Source organism: Zingiber officinale, chromosome 7A (genome assembly GCF_018446385.1).
Source record: "Zingiber officinale cultivar Zhangliang chromosome 7A, Zo_v1.1, whole genome shotgun sequence".
NCBI classification, from domain to species: Eukaryota; Viridiplantae; Streptophyta; class Magnoliopsida; order Zingiberales; family Zingiberaceae; genus Zingiber; species Zingiber officinale.
Genome location: NC_055998.1, coordinates 138,076,921 through 138,104,021, shown reverse-complemented (window position 1 = coordinate 138,104,021; position 27,101 = coordinate 138,076,921). Strand labels below are relative to the sequence as shown.

The window sequence follows — 27,101 nt, the reverse complement described above, 5'->3', positions numbered from 1 at the left end:
GCTTCGTTCGCGTAAGCCAGTCGGCCTCCCACGAACAGCCACGTGCTATGCTCGGCGCGCACGTGCGAATCCCTCCGTCTCTCCCCCGCTTCCTGTCACGAAAATTTTCATTTCACTCCAAACGAATTTTTAAAATCACCAGAACGCTCCGATAGCGGTGTAGTATTGCGGTTCTTTTTTCTATAGAGGGGCATTTTGAAAAAGAAGAGATTTTTTTTTTTGAAAAAAAAAACCATTTTATTAATTGCTGCCTCCTCTTCCAGTTCCTGTCTCTCTACTTCATTACAAGTTTGTTCATGGCGACCAGGCCAAGCTTGTTGCTGATTACGCTGGCCGTGCTCTTCCTCTCCTCGCCTCTCGACGTCTTTGCTTCTCGCTCGAGTACGCGCAGCCTTCTTTCCCTTATCGAGCATCGCTACTTTGTTCTAATTCGACAAATATATGAAACGATGCAGATTTAGGAGCCAAGAGGATGACGACTTCGACGGAGGCGGAGGCGATGGCGGCGACGAAGAGTCGCACAGGCTCGTTCAAGGTAAGAAATGAGATTGCTGGTGGCTTCGCGCAGTCGATAGATGGCATTCGATACTTTATTTGTCTTTTTTTGCGTGTGAAAAACAGAAGGTACAAGTAATGGAAGGAGATGAAGAGGAGAGTCGAAGATTCCGGTCGGTCGTGAACTCGGCGGCGGCGCCGGGCTCAGCGGAATCGTCGTCGGCGAGACAAGTGCCGACGGGACCAGACCCCATCCACCACCACGGCGGGCCTCCCCTCGGCCGGCGCCGCCGCCGTTCGCTTCAGCTAGAGCAATAGAGCGTCACCTTCATGCAGAATTTGTCTCTCCTCAGTCCTCATATATAGATAGATTTTATTGATTTGTTTTCGGAAATGTAGGAGGTTTTATAGCTTTAGGAGCTACTGAAGTAGGTTTCTAATTTAACTTATCGTGACAAAATGGATGCTTGTTCATGGAATGGCAAAGTTTTTATTTAAGAAAAAAATTTGTCAGAATTAATTATGATCCTGAGAGGATAAAGTCTTTTCTAGTTACCTGTTTTTGTTGATTAGTTCTTTTTCAAACAAATAATTTGTTACATAAATTGTTTCGCTTTAGCTTTTCTAATACATTATTTGCTGCTGTTTTTTTATCTTGGGGAAACTATTCATTGCCCATTGCTCAAGCATCACAATCGAGTAAACTTGCAATTCCATGCATAAAACAAATGTTGGCGAAGAACATTTAAGGACGCTCAAAAAGCGCATCCTTCCTTGGATAAGTGACCGGAGCAGACCGCGGTACATTGGAATAACAGACAACAGACACAGTCGTGGGATACAAAATAAGGGGTTTAATAAACCACTTATTCTAATTCAAGCCTGATAAGTGTTTTATAGTATCACCTATAACTGAATTTATTTCAAATTTAGACAGATTCTTTGGAATGCAAACTGAGGGAGAAAAATTGCAATGGCCAGCTTCGGCAGGCACTCTTGGGCTGTTTTATGGCTTCTAACTACCGTCACACTGTTAATAATATAGTCGCCGTGTGTTGGCAATGGTTCGGTGGTGGAGTATGGCTCCAATTGCGATGAACCAAGAGACTGATTTGCAAAGCAACTAGCTCGATATTTGGTGTCTTCATACTGTTGATTTGGATTTGTGTTTTTGTTTCTTTGATTCTTGAGAGGCCAGCGACGTCCCCAATCCAACTGGCGCTTGATCCTTGCTGACCGAACCATTTGAATTGGGAGATCTCGTGGAACTGTCATGAATGGGGACACCATTGGCTGCCTCCTTGGGTTCATTTGGTTGTGCATGGCTTGCTTCAGCTTCGTTTGATTGCGGTTGGACAGTAGCAGGGGTATCGGTAGCAGTGCTTGAATTTATGATGTTCACAAGTTGCGATAATGAGGGTAATGGTTGCATAGGAGCCGCGCTCGGGCGTACGAGGATGCCTCTGGCTGCAGCTCTCTTGCGTGCTTCTGCAACAGCTCGAGCGGCTCTCTCATCAACTCCTCTTCCACGAGGAAGTGCCTCACCAATCACAGCTGCATTTAGAGATTTGTTTACCAAATTGCTGGAATTCCCAGATTTGGCTGCAGCTTGGAATGCTTGTACCAGCTCAGGATTTGCCTGATCAAATTAAATCACGACCATAAAAGATTATTCTAAGCTTTTAACTATCAAGACAATATTACTATAAGTTCATGAGTAACAGAACACTTTAAAAAAAAAAAACATGAACATAAAGAATGGAACCCGACAACTAAACAGGAAAAGAATCACCATCAGCATCATAAAACAAGAAGAAAAAACTGTTGGATCTAGAAAAGCAAACTGCTTAAAGGATTTAAATTTGAGACGATACAGCTACAATTCCATGAGCAATGGTAAAGGTCTAAAAAATTCATGAGCTATAAACAACTAATAAGCAGCAGAAGAATCACCTTCGGTATCCTAACTTTGTTCAAATTGTTTTTTTTATAATTAATTTATGGATATTAAGTTGTATAGATGACATTGTAAACAAATAATAATAATAATATCTAGAACTCCTAAATTTCATCAAATAATGAAATGTAAATGCTTGAAGAAAACAATAACGAAAATGCCATTCTATAGGAAAGGTCAAGATGATGACTGGACGGCAGACATAAATACTGCTGCATCTATTCAAAGTTAGCATACAACAGTGAAGAAAAAGGACTAACCATGTTTAATAAACCCAACTTGCTGAAATAGAAACTAGTAAAAACATTTTCTGTAAGGTTACATGACTTATTAAAGTCTAATCAATATATGAATAAGAAAGATACCTTCAAAACATCAATAGCCTTTAAGGCAGAAGCTGGATCCACAGCTTGTCCCTTTTGCTTTTGTGCATTCACCTGGTTCAAGAAAAGGCAAAGCAAATGTCAATCCAAAAGAAAGTCAAGAACTGAACATAAATGGAACGGAACCATATATTTTGAGAAGCATAAGATGTTGTCAAGAAAAGGACTACTTGTAAAATTTCTTATTTGTTGGAATAATACATTAAAAAGGTACAGAGGGTACCTAGGATTTCTATTAGGACCATTTTTTCTTTTAACATCTCAACAAATATAAATTATCAATATAATCTAATTAGATTTACCATAATATCAAACTTAGTAATGTCAAACAATTAACCCTTTACGATATACTTTTCATAATACATTGAATCACTACGTTGCATAATTCATGCCAGATTTACCTTTCCATTGCCACCTCACACTTTTAGTTGAAGCAAGAACTGGGTAAACCAATAAATATAGTTTATGTATGTTAATCATTTTTATCAAATAAATATTTTCTAACATGACTGCATATGCTCCAGCCGCGTAACACACATTTGCTATGCAGTGGGAAATTCCATACTCCTGTATACAATTTTTGAAACAAGAATACTTACCAATAATAAGTAGATTATAACATGATATTCATCTTCACCACCTCCTTGGACATGTAGTAAGGATATGCACTTGCCCCCGGGGCTATGGTGCAGCGGTAAGGGTGGTCAGTTGTCTCCCAAGCAACCACGGTTTGATTCGCAGATACGGCGTATTTGCAGGAATTTTTCCTCTAAATGAGACTTGCAACTAAGCTGGTGGAAAATTTCCGTGGGGTCAGGCCGGTCACCACAAGCTCAACGTTACCCAGCCTAGTTAATCGTTTTTTTTAGTAAGGATATGCACTTTACACAATATAGCAAAAATATGGACGCTCTCTCGAGCTGTGATTTCAAACAGTCTCATTCTCTTTCCAGGGTCAAAAAGTGGAAAGGAAGGCCTCATGGTCATCACCTACGGGTACACAGCAGTGGCATCTAAGGAAATGAAGGAGTGCAGTGGTTAGATAAAGGATAAGGTGGATAGCAAGAAATGAAAGGGAGACGTGAGGGGAAATGAAGAGACATTCGAAGCAACTTTTTCCAACCAAAGATCACATAGGTTACTGCAGGCAAGATGAGACGTAAGGAACATGAGGTTAAGCAAGGGAGATTGGGGAGGTGGAGGAGGGAGATGGAAGCTTAAGACCATAATAGTTGCAAACCCTGGCCAGCAGAAACTTCCACATTCATTCTGAAATCGAAAAATGTCCCCTTCTGAAAGTGAAAATGCAGTGGACGTGCAGAGCACAATGAAAATCAAAGAAATGATGGCTTTTAAATTTATGTATATAATTAGATCTGTCAGGCATGGAAACTTATACATCATCACAATTGTTGATTTAAAACGACATGAATAAGAAAATCTACCAGACAGTAGATAACCTAGTAAACTTTGTTTTCATACTGTCATGTAAACTGAAAACACTTAATGCAAGTTGAACATAAAAGATTATAATTTAACAAAAAGTAAATAGAATAAGACTAACAAGAGTCATAATATGTCATTCTACATTAAAACACTGACAAGAAAACACCTCTATTAGAAGGCAAATTAAGTCATAGTAAATTGCTAGATCGGGTCTGAATCTGCGCGACTTCTCATGAACAAAAAAAAGATTATATGCTCTGATTGCAATTTTTTCACAACTAATAGTAGCATATTTTGACAAATTGAAGTAGCCAATAATAGTAATGTTACAAAGGAAATTTGAAATTACCTGCTGCTCACGTAATTTAAATGTCTTTATCCAATTTTCTGAATCCCGTGTCCTGGGATCTTCCTCTCCGAGTTGCTTAACAAGTATATCATGAGTTTTGCTTTCATGCTGCAAGGGTAGGATCAGTTAGTGGCAAACACTCAGTATAGCTCCAAATACTAGAGTGTGTGCTTCCAAAAATACATGCCTGAATAGAAAGTTTGTAGGCACCCATACAGTTAAATGCAATTGCAAGAGCATGATAACAGACTGCGGTTTGAATATGATCAGGACCGAGAAGCCGTTCATTCTTTTTCAATGCTTCTTGCAAATACCGTAGTGCAGATTTCATGTTCCCAATATCCTGGTACATCATAGCAACATTTATGAAGGTTGCTGCAACATCAGGGTGATCAGACCCCGATGATAAACTTAGTATTCGCAGCGTTCGGGACATATGACGCAACGCGAGTTCTGTCTGGTTAAGTCCATGATAAAAGAGTGCCATGTTGCCATAGCTGAAATCAAGGGCGAATTAGCAAATCTTTATTAGGCTCAAAACTGTAGGAGAATGTAAAACAGCAAAAGAAGAAGAAAGGGCAAGCCACTACCTATGGGCAGTATCAGGGTGATCTAGACCAAGGCATCGCTCATTTATAATCAGTTCCTTGTGCTGTTGGACGATTGCACCTGCCATATCGCCAGCATGATATAAAACCATTGCCAAATACCTGGGAGAAAAGAAAAATCAATATCAAGAATAGCATGGTACACAAATTAATAGGGGCATAGGTGATCAAGACAAATATTTTCAAAATTTCAAGATGAATTAGCAATTGACTAAAAGAAATTATTTGCAGAGATTCTATAATTCTGAGGAAGAACTAAATTTTTCATCCTTAAAGAACCATAAAGTTTAAAGGTTTAATTACTCTTACATATTCAGTGTTCCTTTAAATTAGTCAAATATATTGGTTACGCAACATTATAGCAATATGGAAGGATTAAGATTTATACCGACAGCAGCTAGCGACATCTCGGTGCAAAGGGCCAGTCACCTGTAATAGATAAGGTGCAGAAACTTCAAAATAAAACATTTACAGGACTCGGAAAGAAAAAAAAATAGGGCCTACTTGTTGAAGTATAGAGAAGGCTTCTGAAAAAAGCGTATAAGCCTCATTGAGGAGTCCCTGAAACAAAAGAGGTAGATAATATTGCCATCAATACATCCTAAACAAGAGAAAATATTATAAGGAATTACCATTGTGTGTTATGACAAAACCAACAAAAAAAAGTTATTGGCATGTTACCTCAGCTAACTTTGCTTTCCCAGATTCCATTAGATCCTTTGCTTCTGAACATGATGGAACAGAATGCTTTACCACTGTTTGGAGATTCAAAATATCTGAGGCTTGAAAGGGTGATGGAGCATCAAAATCACACCTTCTTGCAGCAATTGTGATCCCTACCTGTTATAGAAACCAATAATTATAAGATTTTGATATAATAGTCTGGCAACAGTCAACAAATCATATGCAGATATTGTGTTTAAAACAATAAAGAGAAGCTTTAAATAATTTTACCTGGTAATCATTACAATCAAAAAGTAACGGAATTGGACAAAATTCTTTGTGGGAGAAAGTGATGTTTAAAACACAAAAATACAAATCTACAAGAGAAAAAATGACTGTAGAATAGCAACTACAAGGAGTTTTGGTTTAATAATTCATAATTTTCAGAGAGGAGAGGCAAGAAAAGAGTATACGGTTTGTTCAAGAAAGAAAAAATAAATACTACTGAAAAGAATAAAAACAAAATCAATCAATGAGAGGAGGAAAGATGTGTAACCTTTTGGCACAAATTACGAATAACTGCAATCTTTTTCACTCGAATCCTTGCATCTTCTGGTAATTCAAACTTCAAAAACAAGTAACATTATTAGGTGGGTAATCTTTATGCCTGAAGAGAGATTGTAAATTAAGTTACCTGATATTTAAATTGAGCAAACTCTTTAATTTGAGACCATAGTCCTTCAGAAGTTAAAAGTGCATGTGCCAGTTGGTTTTTCCTAGAAAAATCTCCATGGTTCCACCTCATTTGTCCCTTCATATACTTGTGCTTTGAGTGATGATCCAGTCCCTACCAGGGTTCATAAGAATCCAATGAAATTAAACCATTAGGTAAACATGCTATCATCAAAAAGCAGTTTTCAGAATCTTAAGGCATAATCAAATAAATTATAGCAGCTGTCTGAAGGGTTAGTTTTTCAAATGATCATTTGAAAGATCACCTCACTACTTTACTTTTGCTACTTCCATCGTTTTCTTCACCCCTATTTCAATTCCTAGGGGTAACTCATTATAAAATTACCACTCTAACAAGAATCAATAGTTCACAACAGACTAATGGCTGAGACATTGAATAACCTTGTTTTTCTTACATGGAATATCAGCTCAACTCACAAACATAAAGCTCATGTCTCTATCCAACGAGTTTCAATAACAAAGGAAATCCATTTTCGATCATTTGGTTACAACAATAACACCACTTTTTTGTTAAAGCAAGAGAAGGAAAATGTGATAAGGAAAATCTTCATACTTTCTTTTGGACTTTCAATTGCACATTGTCCAAATTCCCCTTTGAGCCAACAGGTAAAACATTCCCAATGAAACAATTAAAGAAATGAGAAATAGCCAGCCCAAGGTCATGATCTTCAGATTCCCTTAGTAAATCCTGCCATAGAAGTGAAAAAATAACTAGCCCATCAGTTAAATGAATAAAGTAGCAAATTTTAATTGTGGAACACAAAAGAAGAATTAGCATAAAAAAATTAGTCGAGATGAACTATTTTTTGCCTGAACTCAAAGTATTATAAAGAAAACATACATCAGCAAAAAACAGAAAGGATAACATATTGGATTCTATATTAAGAGCAAGATTCACACAGGCATACCAATGCATAAAAAATAAATGGGAGATCAGTTAAAATAAATAACAGGTAAACAACATCTACTATCTCTAGTGGAACTCAAACTTGATAACAAAAACATAAAAGATCTCTTTAGAGGCAAAAAAAAAAAATACTAGATAACAGATCCACGGGCTACAGGCACTGTTATTATTTTTTTCAAATAAGATATTGATTAACAATTACCACCAAAACCATCACAAGGTCTGAGTAGGGGTATTCCTGATTTGAAGTATAGAACTAGGAACAAGATGAAAAAAGGTTCTGGTGTTTCTCCACTTCCCAGATGAAATTTCAAAAAATATGATATTATTTAGTTTTTGGTAAGAAATCAAAACAAAAAGGAGATATTAACTTCTCACAAACTCACACTAGAAATTTTAGATTATACTCCTAGCTCATAATAAATACATATTCATCAAGAAATCACTTCCTCCTCAGAGAAAGAAAAGTAGTCAACATAGTGTTAAAAAATACCTTTAGAAAGTGCTTTGTGGACCTAACGATAATCTCAAGAGAGCATATATCCAATAGATGTGGCAAATGCTTAACCATATTAGCAACCTGATGATCATACATATACCAATATTTAGTACACAGATTGCAATGAACAACAGATTTAGATAACTAAGCATACTTTTCCAAGGTAACGTATATTAATTCCATGAGCATGGAGTGTGTCGGCTAATGTTTGACCATCCATTGGTGAGACATCAAGCGAGCAAAGATCTTCAACAAACTTTGGAAGAACTATATCAACAAGATAAGTACTAGCTTTCCTGACCAATGCTTCATCTGCAACAATTTCCTAATAGTAGCAGACGAAATCATAATGTCAAAACCATATACCACAGGAAAAATAGTAATGTGCAACACAATTACCTCTTGGTTGCCTGCCAGTATAAATTCAGTAAACACGTTTGGATTCAGAAGTATTTCATCAGGTGAAATACTATGACTAACAGGTGCAAGGGTACATTCCTCCTCTTTTAAGTGATCTCCCGTGCCAACCTACACAAGTATCCTTTTCAATCTAAGTGAAATGGCTAATTCTCATTGTCTTCACATTTTGTCAATAAAAACAATTTTCTGCACCAATAGTTTCCTTCCTATGTTATCCCAAGTCTCAAGTAGAAACAAATGGCCATATATCTGATTATTTCTAAAAAATATTCAAACAGAAAAGACCAAAAAATATTTTAACATCTCATATAAACTGAACTGTGATATCAGTACGAATTGTATCTGGGTCATTTGGTGCTTCTGCAGCTTGTGCTGTATTTCCAGAACTAGAGCTTGACCTCTCTGCAGCTTCAACCTGTACCAGTTAATAATGATAAACTTGACTCTTAATTCATCACATTATGCATTTGTTTTTTCAAAGAATACTTTACCTGACAAAATGATGCAACAAGTTCAGGCCTCAAGACACAAAAACGATACTCAGGGCCAATGTAATTTGCATCACGCGGAGTGACTCTCATTAAATCCAAAAGATAGCGCCTAACAAAATATACAAAAAAAAAAAACACTAAACAGACATGTAAAATAAAAAAACAATGAACCAGGTAATATATTTTGCAACAATATACTTTCTTAAGAATTCAAAACACAGAAATACATAAGCTTTTCATAAATGGTAACTATTGAATTATCAAGACCAATCATATTGATCCATATTAGAATTTAAATTTCCAACCAGATCATATGGTTTCAGCAACATGCCAACACTTTATCATTCCAAGCTAGAGTTTGGATGTCGGACCGAAATAGTATAGTTTGATACCTAGACACCCCGACACTCACACTTCAAAGAGTATTCAGATCAACTCAAATAAGTTTTAGTCTTATAATTCTCTTTTTCAACTTTGTTTACCCTAAATTAGTTAGTTTGGCTCCAAATGTAATCCTATAAAAATTAAAAAGTCGAATGAATTAAAATTTAGAAAAACAAGTTACAAACAATTATCAAACATCTCAACTACTAATGATTATATCTTATTAAAATAACTATCATGGACCAGATGAGAGAGCCTTGTTTTCTTAACATCCTAGTGAGATTAATTCAATAATTTTTTAAACCCGGATCATATAATGCTCTCAGGATATATGGTTTAGAAATTGATTTCTCTGCAGATATTTAAAAATATCTTGGTCAATAACTATGAGTTGGCCGCCATAATTAGAACTGGAATAGCCATGAATCAAGAAATGAATATATCTCAATTTTTTCAACTTTGACATTATTCCTCTTTATTCTTATTGGTGCTCCATTTCATGCTTTCCATTTATATTTCCATAAACCAGCAAACAAAATTGAAGGATGAGTCACTAATCAGTTGAGCCTTTTATAAATCCTAATTAAATTATCCTAATAAAATATATAAAAATATATTTAAAATTAAAATAAATTAAATAAATTTTATTAATTAATATTCTGAAAAAATATTTTTTTACTTGATATTTTTTACTATTTAAAATATATATTATTTAATTAATAATTAATTAAATGAATAAATAGTTAATTTATATAATTATTATTAATATAAAAACTGTGTCGGCATGGATAGCACAATAACATTTCACCGTGCTGACACAGTATGAACATTGGTTAAGCACCAAATCAATATGTTCCAATTTTGCTAACTGATTTCAATTGACACTACTATAACTTCCACTAGCTTGTTTATCTTCACATATAAGCCTACGTATTCTTAAGTCGAATGAATTAAGATTTAGAATAAGTTATAAGGGTCGTGCATTAAATGGAAACATTGTTCTTGTAGAATTCTAATGAGGTCAACTCTACATTTTTTGAAGACTTAGATTAAAAAAATGCTTTGAGGATATCTCATATTGGAACTAGTTTCTCCATTTGCCTACAAATATATCTTGATTAGCCATTAGAAGTTGGAATTATACTAGCATAATTAAAACTAGAAGTGTAATGCATATAGGAAATGGAAACATGTCCATTTCTCTGACTTTAATGTCCCTCCTCTTTGCTGCTATTCATATTCTAGTTGGTGTTTCCCTCTTTCCTTTCCCTCTTCTCTTTCTTGCTTAGATATCTTCACCTATAATTGGTAGGCAAAATCAATAAACAAGTCATGGAAAGAAAATCTTCTTCTCTCAACTGATTCAAAACAGTATCAACTGAGACCATTTTCTCTGACTTTAATGTCCCTCCTCTTTGTTGCTATTGGTATTCTAGTTGGTGTTTCCCTCTTTCCTTTCCCTCTCCTCTTTCTTCCTTAGATATCTTCATTAGGCAAAATCAATAAATGAGTCACGGGAAGAAAATCTTCTTCTCTCAACAGATTCAAAGCAGTATCAACTGAGACCAATTTTATCTCAGTCGGTACTATTGAAGATATGTCAGTATGACAACATATTGATATCTACCCATGCCAACACCTTATCAACATTGCTGGTAGCTATAACAACATTTTGACCATGTCAATCAATACCAATTGAAAGTTAAAACCATGAAAATTACCACATGCTAGAAGCATGAAATAGAAGCAAATAAAAAAAAAGCAGCCCGGTGCACGAAGCTCCCGCTATGCATGTCCCGGGAAAGGATCCATTGTACGCAGCCTTACCCTGCTTTTGTGCAAGAGGCTGTTTCCAGAATTCGAACCCGTGACCTTTTGGTCACAAAGCAACAACTCACTGTTGCGCCAAGGCTCCCCTTCTTAAAATAGAAGCAAATGCATTCTTAAAATTCATGGGTCAAAAGTCATGCAAACATAAGGCTTCCTAGACCAAGCACTTCAAATATTTTGGTAAACTAGCAAAGAGCCACTCTAATACCGAATCAATCTCCAACACTCTCCCAAAAAACTAAGACACCGAGCAAGCCCATTTGTGACAGCTAAATATATAATGGATATCTTGATAATAAAGAGTACCATGTTATCCTATCTTAGCGAAATTTTTGCATGACTCAAAAAGAATTGTGGTTAGAAGCTGCAATAAAGCACAAGAAAGGCAAACTATTTAGGATTGTGCATGTAAATCCCATTTTAACAGTAGGATAAGATCCATCTAGCAGATTTTAAAAAAAAAAGAACTTGAGGCTTGTTGATGTATTTGTAGAGCCAATGCACTTTAAAAAAAATGAGAGACCCAAAGTATTCACATACTATGAGGTCTTCATGCTATTTTACAGCCAAGGACAACTCATGAGAAATTGTGCACATTATGCATCTACAGTGTCAATCAAATATATGCACATTTGTTTTCAACACAAAAGGTACACTTCCTATTTATCTTTATATAATAATGAACCTAGACATAGTTTCCTAATTAACAATGGTTGTAATAGAAACAATCAAAATAACTCCTAATTATAAGAGAAAAAGATAGTAACAAGGAAATGCAGCACTATGAATCAGTAATTAACACTGCAAGAATAATGACAACTTCCCACACATCCATTTCCCAACATGATGCTTGTCTTACCTGTCATCACTACCTACGATACCCTTGCATTCAACTGGAGCGGCTAATTTGATGGCATTTCCAGATCCATCTAAAACAGAGTGTTCTTTCAAGTGGAGGCGCTTGGCTGCCTCAACAACCTACAAGAAACCAAAATACAGAATATGGTAGGCTGATGATGTGAAAATGGAAATATTAATTCATGCTTGTTTAAATAATGTTTACTAGTGTGATCCTAGGAGGAACATGTATTTTGCTTTGACTAGTGAATTGATTGTGTTGTCAAACTAACATCACTATGCTAGTGTCACTCTTGAATTCCTTATGCAGTCAAACCAACATCACTATGCCTGTCATTACCTCATGGTCAAACTTGGAAATCCAAGATAACACATGCATGAGCAGACAAACATCTCGATAAAGTGGCCTTAGAAGTATGGACTTGTTTTAGGTTATGTGCACAAATTTCAAAGAAGAATTGTTTCCAATATCATAAGGGATTCACCTTGGCATGAAATGAGTCATTCCAGGATATCTTCTTTCCATTATCAACAGAACCATATACCAGGGAATTTGATTTGTCACCTTGAAGAATACCAGGAATGATGCTCTGGAATCAGAGAAACGATTAAAATTTACTATGCTATAATTATAAAAGAGACAATCTAAGAAGTCTAGATAAAGAGTTAAAACAAAACAACAAATAGAAATACAACTAAAAGCGAAAGAAATAAAAAAGACATAATAATTGAGGAACCAGAATGGTAACCAAAAGTGCAGTCGATTAATTTACTGAAAACATTGGCAAAAAAGAATCTAAATGTTTATTGTAGAATTGACTAATTCTATGTGAGGAAAAGTATAAATAGAAATATACCAAGACTTACCTATGAACCTAAGCTGACAGTAAATCATGAAAAAAGTAAACGAACCATATGATGAACTCCCATCACCCAAGATATTCCAGGACATCCAACATTATGTGGCAGTGCAGTGTCTTTCCAGGTACCAATTATCTTTGACTTTTGTTTCTTACTTTCCTTTTTGCTTGATTTTTCATGTACAGTGGGTAAAATGGTTGTGTTTAGGAATGTAAAATTCAATGAGCGGACAACTTAAAAAAAAAAAAGAGCCACCGAAACGTCACCTATGAATTAAGAAAACTGGTTAAAGTGTACCAACCAAAAAAAATTACAAGTCATTTTTCTTGACATAATTTAGCAACGACGCAAAATAACCAATAACAACAACCAAGTCTTATCCCGTTAAGTAGGATGGCTATATAGATCCTTTTACACCATTAGACTCTATCCTCTGCTATATTATCATCTATACTTAAATAAATTTTATTTTATTTTATTTTATTGTTGGTAACCAAGTCTTTTTTAACTTTCTCTCCCACAATTGATGTGTGTATTTGTCATAGTTTTCCATTGCCTAACTAGAACATTTATTAGTCGTCTAAGTCCAAATTCATACGATCTTAAACGTGTCTCTCGTAGTTTTCCCTCAATAGATGCAACTCTCACACTCTCTAATACTCTCATTTCTTATTTCATCTCTCTTCGTATGCCCACACATCCACCTTAACATCCTCATCTCTGCAACTCTCATCTTCTGCTCATGTGCTTGAGACATAGATGAACATTCAGTGTCATATAACATAGCAGGTCTAACCGTCGTTTTATATAACTTCCCTTTAAAATTTAGAAGTACTTTACGATCACAAAAAACACCTGATGCTCTCCTTCATTTCAGTCATCGCACTTGTATTCTATATAAGACATCTCTCTCAATCCCTCCATCATTTTGTGATCCTAAATATTTATAGCTCTCCATTCTAGGCAACTCATCATCTTCTATCTTAATGTTTATCTCATTACGTCTAATATTGCTAAACTTAAATTCCATATATTCTACTTTTACTCTACCAAGTCTAAAACCTTTCACTTCTAATGTTTCTCACAAAGAATCTAGTTTAACATTCACTCTTTCACGTGTCTCATCTACCAAAATAATATATGCAAACAACATACATCAAGGTACTGTGTAATGAATGTATTAGTGAGTTCGTATATAATTAGTATAAAACGATAGACTTAGAGTTGATCTTGATGTAATCCTATCTTTATTGGAAATGTTTCAATTAATCTACCTAAAGTCTTCACTCTGGTCATTATATCCCCGTACATATCCTTAATCAATTCAACATATGTTACGCTAACACCTATTTTTTAAAATTATCTATATAATTTCTCTTGGGATTTTATCATAAGTTTTTTCTAAGTCAATGAATATTATGTGTAGATATTGTTTTTGCTCACTATACTTTTCAATTAGTTGCCTTAGAAGGTGTATAGCTTCTATTGTTGACCTTCCAATTATGAACCAAAATTGATTTTCAGACACCGTGGTTTCTTTAATCTTTTTTCTATTATTCTTTCCTAAAATTTCATAGTATGACTCATTAGTTTAAAACCCCTATAGTTTGCACAATTTTGTACGTCTCCCTCGTTCTTATATAAGAGAACTAGAGTACTTATCCAATCAGTTTTTTTTTTATTTTCAATATCATGTTAAATAATTTTGTAACTCATTCAATATTTTGTTCCCCTAGGCACACTTTCATACCTCTATCAGAATATCAGATCCAACGGTTTTTCCATTGTACATCACATTTAAAGTTGTTCTACTTCTGAAGTTTGAATTCTACGATAAATATTTAAATTTCTATACTCATTTGACCGACTTAAATTACTTAAGCTAAATTAATCACCTAAACCTTCATTAAAAAGTTGATAAAAATACTTTTTCCATCACTCTTTTATTTCTCCATCGTTTACTATTGTATGCATCTTTAATATATTTTATTTAGATAAGATCTCTTATCTTCCTTTCTCTCCCATTAGCTATGCTATAAATGTCTTTGTGCCCTTCTTTTGTATCCAATTTCAATGATGCAAAATAACCAAAAGCCAACAAAAAATCACCAGCAATGAATTGGGAAATCCACAAGTATTTTTCAAAAGAAAATGGAATTCAATGAGAATCTGTTTTGCAGAAAGGAAGAACCGAATAAAAAATGTGATATAAAGCATGCAAGAAAACATCTAATAGAACCATGCAAAGAGAAGATAGCTGATGAGAAGATGTTACCTGTGCTACCACTCGATAGCCTCTGTAATCAACAATAGCCATTGCAAGATTATGAAGTCCAGAAACATCTGCTTCTTGGTAGGCTTTTGTTCCTTTAAGATCGTTATTTGCAGAAGCATGTGTGGCCTGCTCACTATCACTGATCTGTGCCTCAGCAGATGCATCAGTTGAAATATCTGAAGCACCTGGGTTTTGTACCACATCTGAGCTCTTGGACGTGACCAAATTGCAGTTTGTAGTAGCCCCACCCAACTTATTATCAAAGGTCCTCGTCAAAGAATTACATGAAGTTTGATCGGTGGAGTTCTCAGCAACAGTTTGAGAGTTAAACTTAAGAATCTCTTGACTTTTGGTAACATGTCCAAGGTCAGAATCCACAGCGAAACTAAAGAAAATGTTGTTATGCACATACCTACAAAATAGAACAAGTTCAGTAAAATCCATATAAAAATTTTAAGAGGAAAGCTTCATATGAATATACATGACACAATATCCTTTGTGAAGTAATCTCAAACTAGATCATAATAGACAATGATAGAAGCACCAGGAAAGAAGATCAGAGGCCTTATTGAATGAATTCATCCTGAACATAACAATTTGCACTCATGAATGCATAAATACTACAGTGTGTGTCACGCCTTGAACTTATCAACAACTCATGCAGGTAATGAACCAAAAAGTTGGCTGTGACAGTTATTTTTATAGTTACCTGCAGCCTAACAAAGTATGATATAAGGTTAAAAATCCCCAACCGAGCCAGAGTTTTCAGATATTGTTTTGGTGCTAACATTTCCATATATGGTGCTGGTGGCAAATTGAAAGTGATGAAGAAAAAGAAGATAAAGACAATTATATCCTTAAGTTTGGATTAAATGTTTCATCGGAAATGGCACAGTGTTGACATCATCTTGTATGAACACAAACTAAAAAAATACAACATTATCTCAATTCATCTGGAAAGTGATGAAGAAAAAGAAGATAAGACAATTATATACTTAAGTTTGGATTTAACGTTCATCTGAAATGGCACAGTATGGACATCATCTTGTAAGAACACAAACTAAAAAAATACAACATTATCTCAATTCATCATCTTGACCCATAGCATGCCAAGGAATGTTAAGTCCATGATATTTATAAAACATGGTTAACGCAATGAAGACATTGTCTTTGTGGATTAGTATCAAGTTTCAATAATTCATCGGAATGATATGTTTCAACCATATCATTCGGCGAGCGACGAGATTTCAAACAACGATATGATGTATTATAGATTGCACACAGAAGATAGTGAAAGCAAGACCCTTAAGGAATATAGCAATTTGCACTCACAAATGCAAAAATACTACAACGGTAGATCACACGTTTAACATATCAATTCATGCAGATTATGAACCAAAAAATTGGCTGAAGCAATTGTTTTTATAGTTACTTGGGCCTAATGAAGTATTCACACAGAAAATAGGGAAAGCACTCTGAAAGAATATAAATTTTTAATAGTAGCATTACTTGCAAAACACAAATGTTCAGCACTGAAATGGTGACACCACTGACCCCATCACATCTTTCATAATATATCCCAATTAGCAAAATAAATCAGAATCTAGTGTCCCTACGTATATAACAAAACTGGTTAAAATGCTGCTCACTGGTGTTCCCAGTATGACATAACCACGAGCATCAGAACATGACAGAAACCAATAATTCTGAGTCAGTACACCTCTCAATAATGGATAACCCACTGCAGCATCTGTCTGTCTTAACCGGTAAACCAGTATTGGACCAGTAGACAAAACCTTGCTACCGAATAATTGACAAAAGTATGAACTATGAAACATATTTACATCAAAAAAACAAGTAGCATCTATTGGTTATATGTGAGAAATATAGCTTCATTATTGGTACACCCAAAAACATTTCCAACTAATTAATTTCAATGCCGTTGAATGAAGAATACTTTTCAAAAATTTACCCATAAGTCAAGACAGACAAAAAATTCACAATGCAGTCAATGCAAATACAAGAGAAAATTCAAAGTTGAAGCTCTGTAATGCATAACTCAATCAATTGATTAACAATTGCTAATTAAAAATACTGAATCGGAGCAGCAATTAACATTTCACAATTACTTTTTATTTGCAATATTTTACTATACAACTTCATTTTATTAAAATCTAACTAACAAAAATAAATTTGAAATGGGCAATAAATAGCTTTTGCTTAGGACAAGCTGGCATTCCCACCTACAAAATTGCATGCAATCAATATTGAAGTTCATAAATAAATTGATGGAACTAACTAGTAAAATAGAAAAGCCACGATGAATTAGAAGAAAAATGTACTAAAAGTATGCAGGCATATTTGTTGGGCTCCAATGGATGTTTGAGCACACCATCCTCTTGTATATATGTAGATGAGAGATATGTTCATGGACCAACTTACATATGGAAACACTCAGGATCTGTTGGGTTAATAGGCGGAATACATCTGTTGATGACTCCCATTGCACCTTTTACTGCTGCATCAACAAAATCACAAGTTACCTTATAAAGCGCTCTTCCCCGCAGTATCCTGAGAGAAAACCATAGCCTTCAAATCAGAAAATTATACTAGCCCATTCAAAGAACTTGTTGGAGGAAGATCAAAACCAGAAGGTTCAGGACAGGAAATATAGAAAAATATGCACACAAAAAAATAGTCAAACCTAAATAACAAAACCTGTGGAACAAATAATTTGACTAAGCGAACAAACCTTTCTTGCAGTGTTTTATGAGGAAACTCCCGACATGACTGCAACTCTTCATTCCAATCTCTCTGCATACCAATAAGTTCACTCCCAAATGAAAGGGTAAGAGCCTCCTCTGCTCTTGCTGGGTCTCTTTTATGCTCTGCAGAAGATGATGACAGTTCAGCAAGAAGAACCATGGAGCAAAACTTTATTGTCCCAACAGAACAATGAACTTACACTTTATGAAGCCCAATACAAACTATGAAGATATAATAGAAAAATCTAGAAAAATAGTAACATGATAGAAAAATCTAGAACAACAAAGTAAACCCAAACTTGGAGGGATTGAGGCCTTGGTATGCAGAATTTGTAGGTGGCTGCAATGGTGCTGTAGATGTCCAACAGTGGCTCAGATGAGCAGTAACTGCCATTGTTGGGAGTAGTCAAGGAGGGCAAGGCAATAACAAGCTTGGTCAGTGATCATTCCTGCGAGATTTACCTGAGTGGAGATCTTAGATAGAACCAACAAGGGTTCAGCAAGTGGGTCTGAGCAGTGAATTCTCAAACATAGGAGATAAGGAGGTCCAATGGGCTGGTGGAAGTCTGCCGGAGGGGATGATGATGAAGATCATGTGGATTTGGAGAGATTATGTGATTTGGAGCACCAATGGTTCAATGCTTTTACAAAAACATTAGACTTATAAATTGCATTCTAGCTATAAAAGCTGACTAAAAACATAAACACAATCCTATATTAATAATTTCAAATACTACTACCCCCCCCCCCCCCTAGAGTTGTAGCATAACAATGAGTATTTCCAAATATTTAAAAAATATTCAAGGAAAATATGGTCATATCATCAAGCTACAAAGGATAAGAAAACACAAAATTGGTGAGACTAATTAAAAAATTAAGCCCTATTGTCTATTATTTGCAATTGCATATCTAAATAACGTAAACAATATCAATTTTGAAATCTTCAAGATGTTTAGATCATTTATGAAAAATAGGGTGAAATTTGCTACATCATAAGTTGCTAGAAGATTGTGACAATTTATATTATGAAAATTTAATTTCACAACCTTACTGAAGCAAACTATACAGGGTAAATATCTTCTTTTTACTAAAATAATTGAGTGGTTTTAGAAGGATAAAATTTATTTAAATATAAATGATGACATAGTAGGGGATAAGCATCTAATGACGTAAAATAATCCATATAACTGACCCCACTTAGTGGAATAAGGCTTGACTGCTGTTGTAGTAGTTGAGAGTGGTTTTAGATTCAAGAAATTGTCAAAAAGAATGTATATAATCATACAAAAAGTAGTAAAATGTTGAGATTGTAGTGAACCCATATTGTATGTATCTAGAAGTAGACATGATATGGTATCAATTCATGCTGGGAGCAAGATTGGTACATAAACCAAGACTTAAAAGTTAAAACCAAACATTTGATTGCTAAGACAATTATAATCCAATGATGAATTACAAATGCACTGACATGCAGATACACAAGATTTACTGGATTAGCTGAAACTGTTAAAACAAAAATAAGAACATTGTGGAGTGCCCTTTGCAGTAGGATATCTTTAACACAGTTTCCCATATGCTAAGATGACTAGAATTCAAGAACCCAATAAATAAGATAAATTTGAGACAGGCAATGTGAAAATCATTTCATAGTTCAGATTTCCATTGAACCAATATGAGGCGTAATAGGATTCACAGGCAAGTTCAATTGATAAGAAAATGCAAATAAGGCCAAAATATTTTTGTCTCACTCAAAAATCAAGACACATAATGGAATTAAAAAATTGTGCTTAATATCTTGTGCATTCGATTGGAAACAATTCATAAATCTCCAAATAAGTAACTACTGTAGATTCAAAACAAGCTAAATTATAGATATATTTAGAATATCAAGAAAGAGACCTAAGAAATTAAAATCAAATAAGAAGCTATGTTACTATTGCTCATTACTAGTACCTGGAATAGGAAAGGATCCTAGCCATGTATTTGGGGGCAAAAGTGATTGAACACCTTCAAAAGGATGAGCAGATGCTTTCTGGTCCAAAATTTCACGAAGACCTATAACATTATTGTTTAAATCATAATCAATAATGATGCCAAAATATGATATTGAAGACCTATAACATTATAGATTACCTTTCTTGAACTTGGAACTGATCTTTTGCAGCAAACCAACTAGAGTGCTTGCCTCATAAGCAGGTTTAGATGGTTTGGGGTCCAAAATATTTGTGCTAGAATTCACATAGAAACTTCTAGTGGTTCCTGTGATACAATATTTGTTTCCTTCTAGTGACACTACATCCATATAGATCAGATCTCCAACTAATCTACAAAAGGTAGAAACTAGTCATGTAGGTTTCAAAGAACACTACAAACCAGTAGCATTTGATAAATCTAAACCCCTTGCCATTACATGTGGTTCATCAGTTTTTTAGAAAAGGTTATAAACTATAAAAGACATCCAAAAGCCACGTCTTTTTCATCCATCATTTTTAGTTCCTTTCTGACACATAGTATAGATAAGACAAAAGATTCCAGAAACAAGTAGGTTAGTGCAACAACGATGATTGACAAGAAAATGAGCGGTGAGAAGGAATTCAAATAAAAACCCAGGATTTGTCATGGTATTGATTTTTGAAAAGAAATTAAAGCTAGCATACAAAATCAAGCTGTGGAGCTCCAAAACAATCATATATGATCTATGTTGTTAAGAAGATACGGCAATTTACCTCCTGTAACATGGAGGTGGATTAAAAGTAGAAAACACTATGCTCTCGACACATTTAATCTCCTTAGAAGGCACTGAAAAGACCAAATCAGAAAGAGCATCATTGTTATCCTCCATAAATCCCAATCCATCCTGCTCTGCAGATTCCATTTTTGCAGCATCTGTGTAACAGAATATTCCTAATCAGAATGCACAAGAAATAATGAAAGATGAAACATAGACATGTTATGGCAAATATAGAAGGCAAATTGTATCAAAACCACTAAGGATGTTTGGTTAAATAACTTCACCTAACAATGACATTTATATGGTCATTGTGCATAAAAGTATAATCACGTAGAGATACCTGCAGTTTTTTGTTGAGTGCTTTCATGCTGCAAAGCCAGATGTGTTGACAGAGAGGTTTGAAAACTAGAAAGAGAGAGCAATTCTCTGGCCCGGCCCACATGAGATCTAATGGATCTATCATCATATAATGCTGCAAAAAATACATGGATTTTCCCACTTGCATTAGTTACATCTCAGATGCAAAGCAGAGACGAGTGATCGAATTAAGTTTGCATACCAGCAACCATCTCTATGGAGCAACCACCAGAAGTAATGTCTGCAACTTCAGAAATTTCATTGTAATCTTCTAAATAATGAGATGTCCCATCTCTAGTATGCAGAATCAAATCATAGCAAGTAAAGAAACAAGTTTCAGGAGCATCAAGAAGAAATTGTCTGACATCCATCACAGAATCACCAGGGCTTAGCTGAAATCCAATACCAAAACTGACATGTGAAGTGCTGAATAACAAAGAAATGAGTAGGTTCTGTATGCTTAAAGTCAGGCATATCAATAAGTTGAGTAATATTGACGCAAACAGCATGAATTATCAAAAGCATGAGCTCAGCCTGGCTCATTTTGTTGCAGAGATAAACACAACTCTAGAAGCATTACAAGGAAAAAGGAATCGAACTTTAAATGCTAAAATTTCTATTTAGCAGGTTCAGTATTCATGTTCTTCAAATTAGTGTTGGATTGAGTTGTACATTTCATGATCAATCACACACTCAGATTTAACATTCAATGTATTTCTTCCGAGACCCGTGCATGGTATCTAAGTAAGCTAGTCCACCACATAAGGTCCTTTGAGTAATCAATAAGTGTTGATGGGTAAAAGGAGTTGAAAGAGAATATATCTATCATGGCAGAATCTAAATAGCTTGTACTGTTAGCTATATGACCTTGCATAAGTAAATGACAAGATAAATTATGCATAACTAACTCCAAATAATTGGGCTACAGCTTCCTATTAGATCATTTGATAATAATGGATAATAGAAGCCCATATCCACTTTTCATGTGATTGACAAATTTCTTTAGTTGAATTGCTCAGAAACCTGTCATTGTTAGGCTATATACCTTTCGAGTTCTTGAGATTCTACAATGCAGAGTTTAGGGATTAAAATATTGTGCAAAACCAGTCGAAACGGATTAAACATCTCATTCCGTCCACCGATCGGCACTGGAACCACCACCACCGGCGGCGTCGGCATGACCCCGGTACCAGGCCCTACGGTAGCAAAGAGGCGTCGCGCGACCCCACAGCCGCTGCGGAGGTCGCACGACCTCACAGCCACCGCGAAGAGGTCACACGACCCCCGCATATGCAACGGAGGAGTCACGCGACCCCACGACAGCTGCAAAGGGGGCACGCAACCCCCGTGTCCGCCACAGAGGGGTCACACAACCTCCACGCTCGCGTTAGAGGGGTCGTGCAACCCCCATGGTCGCGCCGGAGGAGTCACGCAACCCCCACGGCCGCACCGGAGTCACACAAACCCCACAACCGCGTAGTCACACGATTTTCTCACCAAGTATGGTGGGTGGGATTTTTTTAATTAAAACTTAAATAAATTATTTTAATTAACTCCTAGTTATGATAGGGATAATATAAAGAGGCTTTATTAAACTCAAATAAAATTATCTAATTAATTTATTTTAATTCTAAAAAATATAATAAATTTTTTATTTATTTATTTATCTATTTTCATATTTATTTCTAGATTATTTTTATATTGTAAATATTTATGTTAAATATTTTATTTTTAATTAATATATTATATAATTAAAAATTACTGAAACTATATCGGTACAACGTGATACGATACCGAAACTGTATCATTCCGGTCCAAGACCGAAACCTTAGCACGGGTTGAGATTTTAAACCATGCCAGAGTTGCTTTAGGAAACATGAACCCATTTATATCCCCAATTTTGAGTTGATGTAAGCAACCAAAAAGAGAACTTTACAACAACTTCTAATTTTATAATGTGTCAATTCCGTAGAACTGATAGAAGACAGTTGCCAACATAACATCTTCCTAGTGATGACAACAATAGATCCTCCAAAAATTCTTTAGCATAAACTATACATTCCACTCTGAAAGAAGCTGTCAAATTTAACTGTACTCATTACATCACATAAAATACAGAGGATGCTGGTGCATCTCTAGTATCTACAAGTGAACTACATTGTCCTGGGCAAATTATACACAGTAAGCCAACAGTCACAAAAGAAAGAAGAGAATTAGGATAGAGCATTGAGAGATTCCTCTAATAATTATTTGTATTTGCAAAGGTATCACTAGCCAAGAGAAGTATTGTTTGACAAACTAACCTGTAACTCCAGTTTTTCACCTGAAAGTGCTTTGACCTGGACAGGATAGAGATGAATATCGCCTGCTTAGCGGAACAGGTGAAGCAAATGAAATATTAGTGGTTTGCTTGCAAATTGCTATTATAAACTTAAACAACACTATATTCAAAACAATCACAATCCATGAAACATGCAATAGAATCCTTCCTGCCCAGAATTTGTCACAGTTTGTGCACATGGATCAAAAAGAATATTCAAGCTTTCCATAGTCATTCATGTGGATGATACAATCCTATATGTTAGTTTGGGAAGAGAAACTTCAATGAGATATAGAAAAGTTTTAAGAATGTAATGCAGCCACTAAATACATTTATTACGTATCTGTCTAAGAGAACGCCACTAAAGCGGAAATTAAGGTGCATGATTGAAGTGTCACACTTGTCAGAGAGATTGTTCTATAATTTACCATCAATAATCTTATAGGGTTCAAAGAAATCCACATCCTTCAAGAAGCCTATGAGGAAAGGTAAGAACCTATGAGGAAAGCATTACTAAAGTGAAAGATAGTCTGAACATATCCAAAGGATCCTATGGATCTTCGTCAATATTCACAAAATGAGCCTACCATATTCAAACGAGAGGACTTCAGTTTCAAATTTATCAGGAAGAAGGAGCCTCTAAGGCTACAAAAGCTCAAAGATATCTCAATTCTTCGCAGCATGTTCAGAAAAATGAAACAGTGAATCTCACTTCTAATGAAAAGAATACCGTTGAACCCCACAGAAACAATATGACAAGATTATGTCATAACTATTTGAAGTCAACTATGTGTACCATATCCCCCCGCTAAGTTGTATGCAATTTCATAGGTAACATAGCCTCAGGGCAATAAAAGGATGAAGAAGTTCCAGTCCTGATGTCACTTTTGAGAACATTAACAATTCCTTAATGAACTCAGAAATTTGAGTCAATGTTGCAAAAAAATGCCAATGCCCTCATGAATTTAGTCATGCAACAAAGATAGGAATCATCATGGTCATCATGGATCTAACATTCATGCTAACATAAATGCTTGCTAAAAACATTGAGTAATGGCATTTTGGTAATTTTCTACACAAAAAAAAACAATAACATAGGATAAGATATATGAGGATATAGTAGGGAATCGAGTCCAATGGCATTAGAGGATACATATAGCCAACCACACTGGGTGAGATAAAAGGCTTGATTATTGTTGTTGTAATTGAAGCGTGATCTCTTAGGCTCACTTTAAGATTTCTGTTATCTAAGGGTGAGCATATACTGACTGATACTTGTTACCCTATTAAAATTGAAACCAAAATAACCAATTCCTGAATTTCAGTGTAGAAACCTACCCAATAAGTATAGTTCTGGAATGGTCTATAGGGTAGTTACTGCTACATTGTAAGAACTTACTGGATTTAAGTGGTGGGCCTTATGTTCTGAACATATTTATATATTACTAATAAATCAAGAAAATGATAAGCTTAAATAATCGTTCAAGCATGTTTTACAAAGTGCAGTTCTATTTGAAGATTTGGGTTCATGTTCTACATGGCTATGTTGTAATATTAGACACTGAAACCAAACTTTAAAGTTACCAAGTTCAATGTTTAGGACCATTACCAACCCAATCATGCTAGAACTTTAGAACCACCCATCGAAGCTGGTTCCAAGCACTGAAATAGAGAATCACTATATAAATAATGGTTTTACTTACTTCTTTTTGGGATCTACTTTACAATTATATGTGAAACGGAAAAAATGTTTGTAGAATATTCTAGGTAGTACAAGCCCCGGTTTTTATTTGATGGTTCCAGTTCAAATTTTTAGGTGGTTTTATTGTAAGTAGTAGGAGCTGAAACTCAAATCTAAAATTACCAAGATTCAAAGTTAGGACCACAACCAACCCAATCATTATATCATTTTAGAAACTAATCATCAAGGCCGGCTCCAACTTCCAAGCACTGAATTAGAGAATCACCGTATAAATAGTGGCTTTTCCTATACTTTTGGGTTGTAATTTCCAATTGTATATAAAAAAGGAAAAAAAAAAGATATTTCCTAAAAAATCATTTTCCATAATAAAAAATAGCATATGAAAAACTACATCCTTTTCAGTCAATTCAAAAATAATAATAATAATAGCTCAACAGGGAAGGTACACTTACAGAAATTGATTGTAGAAAGTAGGACATTGAAGAATGTTTGCAAAGAGAGTCTCATGACAGATCCAAGAAATTAATAATATCTGTAAACTATTGCAATAACTATGCATATAACCTGTGAGTTAAACCACGCTATCTAAGAAACATGTTCATTGAGAATATATAATTTCTTCATGAAGTGTTTACAATTTGAGAATAAGACGTCAATGGATTCTTCTTAGTCAGCTTCCTATGTTATTGTATGTGAGATTCCATGAAGTTACCCACAATTATTATTATTCATCTTAGGTAGTCCAGTCAAAGCTTTACTTTAGCAATGGTCAATATCCACCAGAAAAGGTCAGACAAAGCGCAAAACTAGTTGCATAAACAGCGTACCAGATTGTGTCAAGTATGTCACCTTAGTTGTGGTCGTGAATGACAGAACAAAAAGCAGGAAACAAAACAGCATATGAGAAGCTAACACTATACCTTCAGCCTGTTTGGCTGTTGCTACTGTCTGACTATTTGTGCTTTCCCCATTGCCTCCACTCTCGGGTACTGCAATAGATTTACTAACTAACTCTTCTACCACGTGTTCGTCATCATGAGAAGCTCTCACCGAATCAGAAACATTGTTTGAGGGTGTCAAGGACTCATTTGGTTTTAGTTGTGTTTCTGATGCCTTGACAGAATTAGAATTCAGTGCTCGGCCCTTGTTCTTACCCCTGTTGGACTTTCCAGCCATCTGCCCATCCAACAAAAGAATGTGATTTATTTCAGTACAAGAAAGAGGAGACCAGTATTTTAAGAGCGAATGTGATGTTCAACCAATTCAAAGCGCTGCTAAACATATGTAGTAAAAATACGGGAGTTGAAAAGGCAGGCCACAGAAGAAAAATCAAAATGAACAAGTTATGAATTCATACGAACACACCAGAACCAAAGCCTTTGTCCTCTAATTCTCGCATGAAAATTGAGGATAGCGAGAAAAATTTTTAAAAAAATGTCTCGAACGAATAAAATAAAGACAGCGATTTCTTTCATCAGTAAATTTCAGCGTTCTGAAAGAAACAACGCACACCACTTAGTGAGCAATCGCTCGACAAGGAAAACAGAAGATAGTACATCAATCAGCAAAAAAAAAAAAAAAACGATACTGCTATACAGATTCTGCATCATATATAGCAGAAACCAAAGACGCTCTTCCTCGACACAATTTTCTAGCAAAATTCATCGAAAACCGAAGGCAATAGTCAAACTTGATCAAAGTTACAAATCCACTGATCTCCCTACTAATCAGGCAACAGCATCTCCAAATGCGAACCACCAAACCATCGTAACAAATCAAAGACTCCTACTGCACCAAGCAAGTAACACGGACAGAAAGGAACCGGAGCAGCAGAGAATCACCGGTGAGATACGGAGAACCGGAGAGGCGAAGATCACGGCGACGGGAAGAGAGAAGAGGGAAGGGTTTTGGGAGGCGGCGGTAGGTCGAGATGATGATTGAAGACCGTCCTCTGGCTTTGAGTGGGGAAGCAGGGGCTACTACGGAATTTAACCTCCGAGACTCTCACGTATAGGAACATATCAACCGCACTTTTCAACCCACTAAA

The 27,101-nt window shown here is 35.4% G+C and overlaps 2 protein-coding genes across 2 annotated transcripts; one reads left to right on the top strand and one right to left on the bottom strand.

Moving 5' to 3' along the window:
- Positions 1-273: 273 nt before the first annotated feature.
- Positions 274-973, top strand: LOC122000552. Its single transcript, XM_042554924.1, has 3 exons — positions 274-381; positions 456-535; positions 622-973. Exons 1-3 carry the CDS (start codon positions 297-299, stop codon positions 811-813), a joined length of 357 nt encoding a protein of 118 aa, XP_042410858.1. The 5' UTR covers positions 274-296; the 3' UTR covers positions 814-973.
- A 253-nt stretch (positions 974-1,226) lies between these two features.
- On the bottom strand, positions 1,227-27,047 carry LOC122002801 (clustered mitochondria protein-like). Its single transcript, XM_042558137.1, has 29 exons — positions 26,896-27,047; positions 25,975-26,230; positions 23,336-23,397; positions 21,235-21,424; positions 21,016-21,147; positions 20,671-20,830; positions 20,078-20,268; positions 19,898-19,999; positions 17,932-18,067; positions 17,622-17,750; positions 15,180-15,591; positions 12,529-12,633; positions 12,045-12,163; positions 8,972-9,080; positions 8,800-8,895; positions 8,460-8,588; positions 8,215-8,385; positions 8,055-8,141; positions 7,208-7,342; positions 6,596-6,748; positions 6,458-6,526; positions 5,920-6,078; positions 5,743-5,799; positions 5,627-5,667; positions 5,221-5,340; positions 4,818-5,127; positions 4,631-4,738; positions 2,818-2,889; positions 1,227-2,134 (listed from the first exon to the last, which is right to left on the bottom strand). Exons 2-29 carry the CDS (start codon positions 26,228-26,230, stop codon positions 1,640-1,642), a joined length of 4,305 nt encoding a protein of 1,434 aa, XP_042414071.1. The 5' UTR covers positions 26,896-27,047; the 3' UTR covers positions 1,227-1,639.
- Between the last annotated feature and the right edge of the window lie 54 nt (positions 27,048-27,101).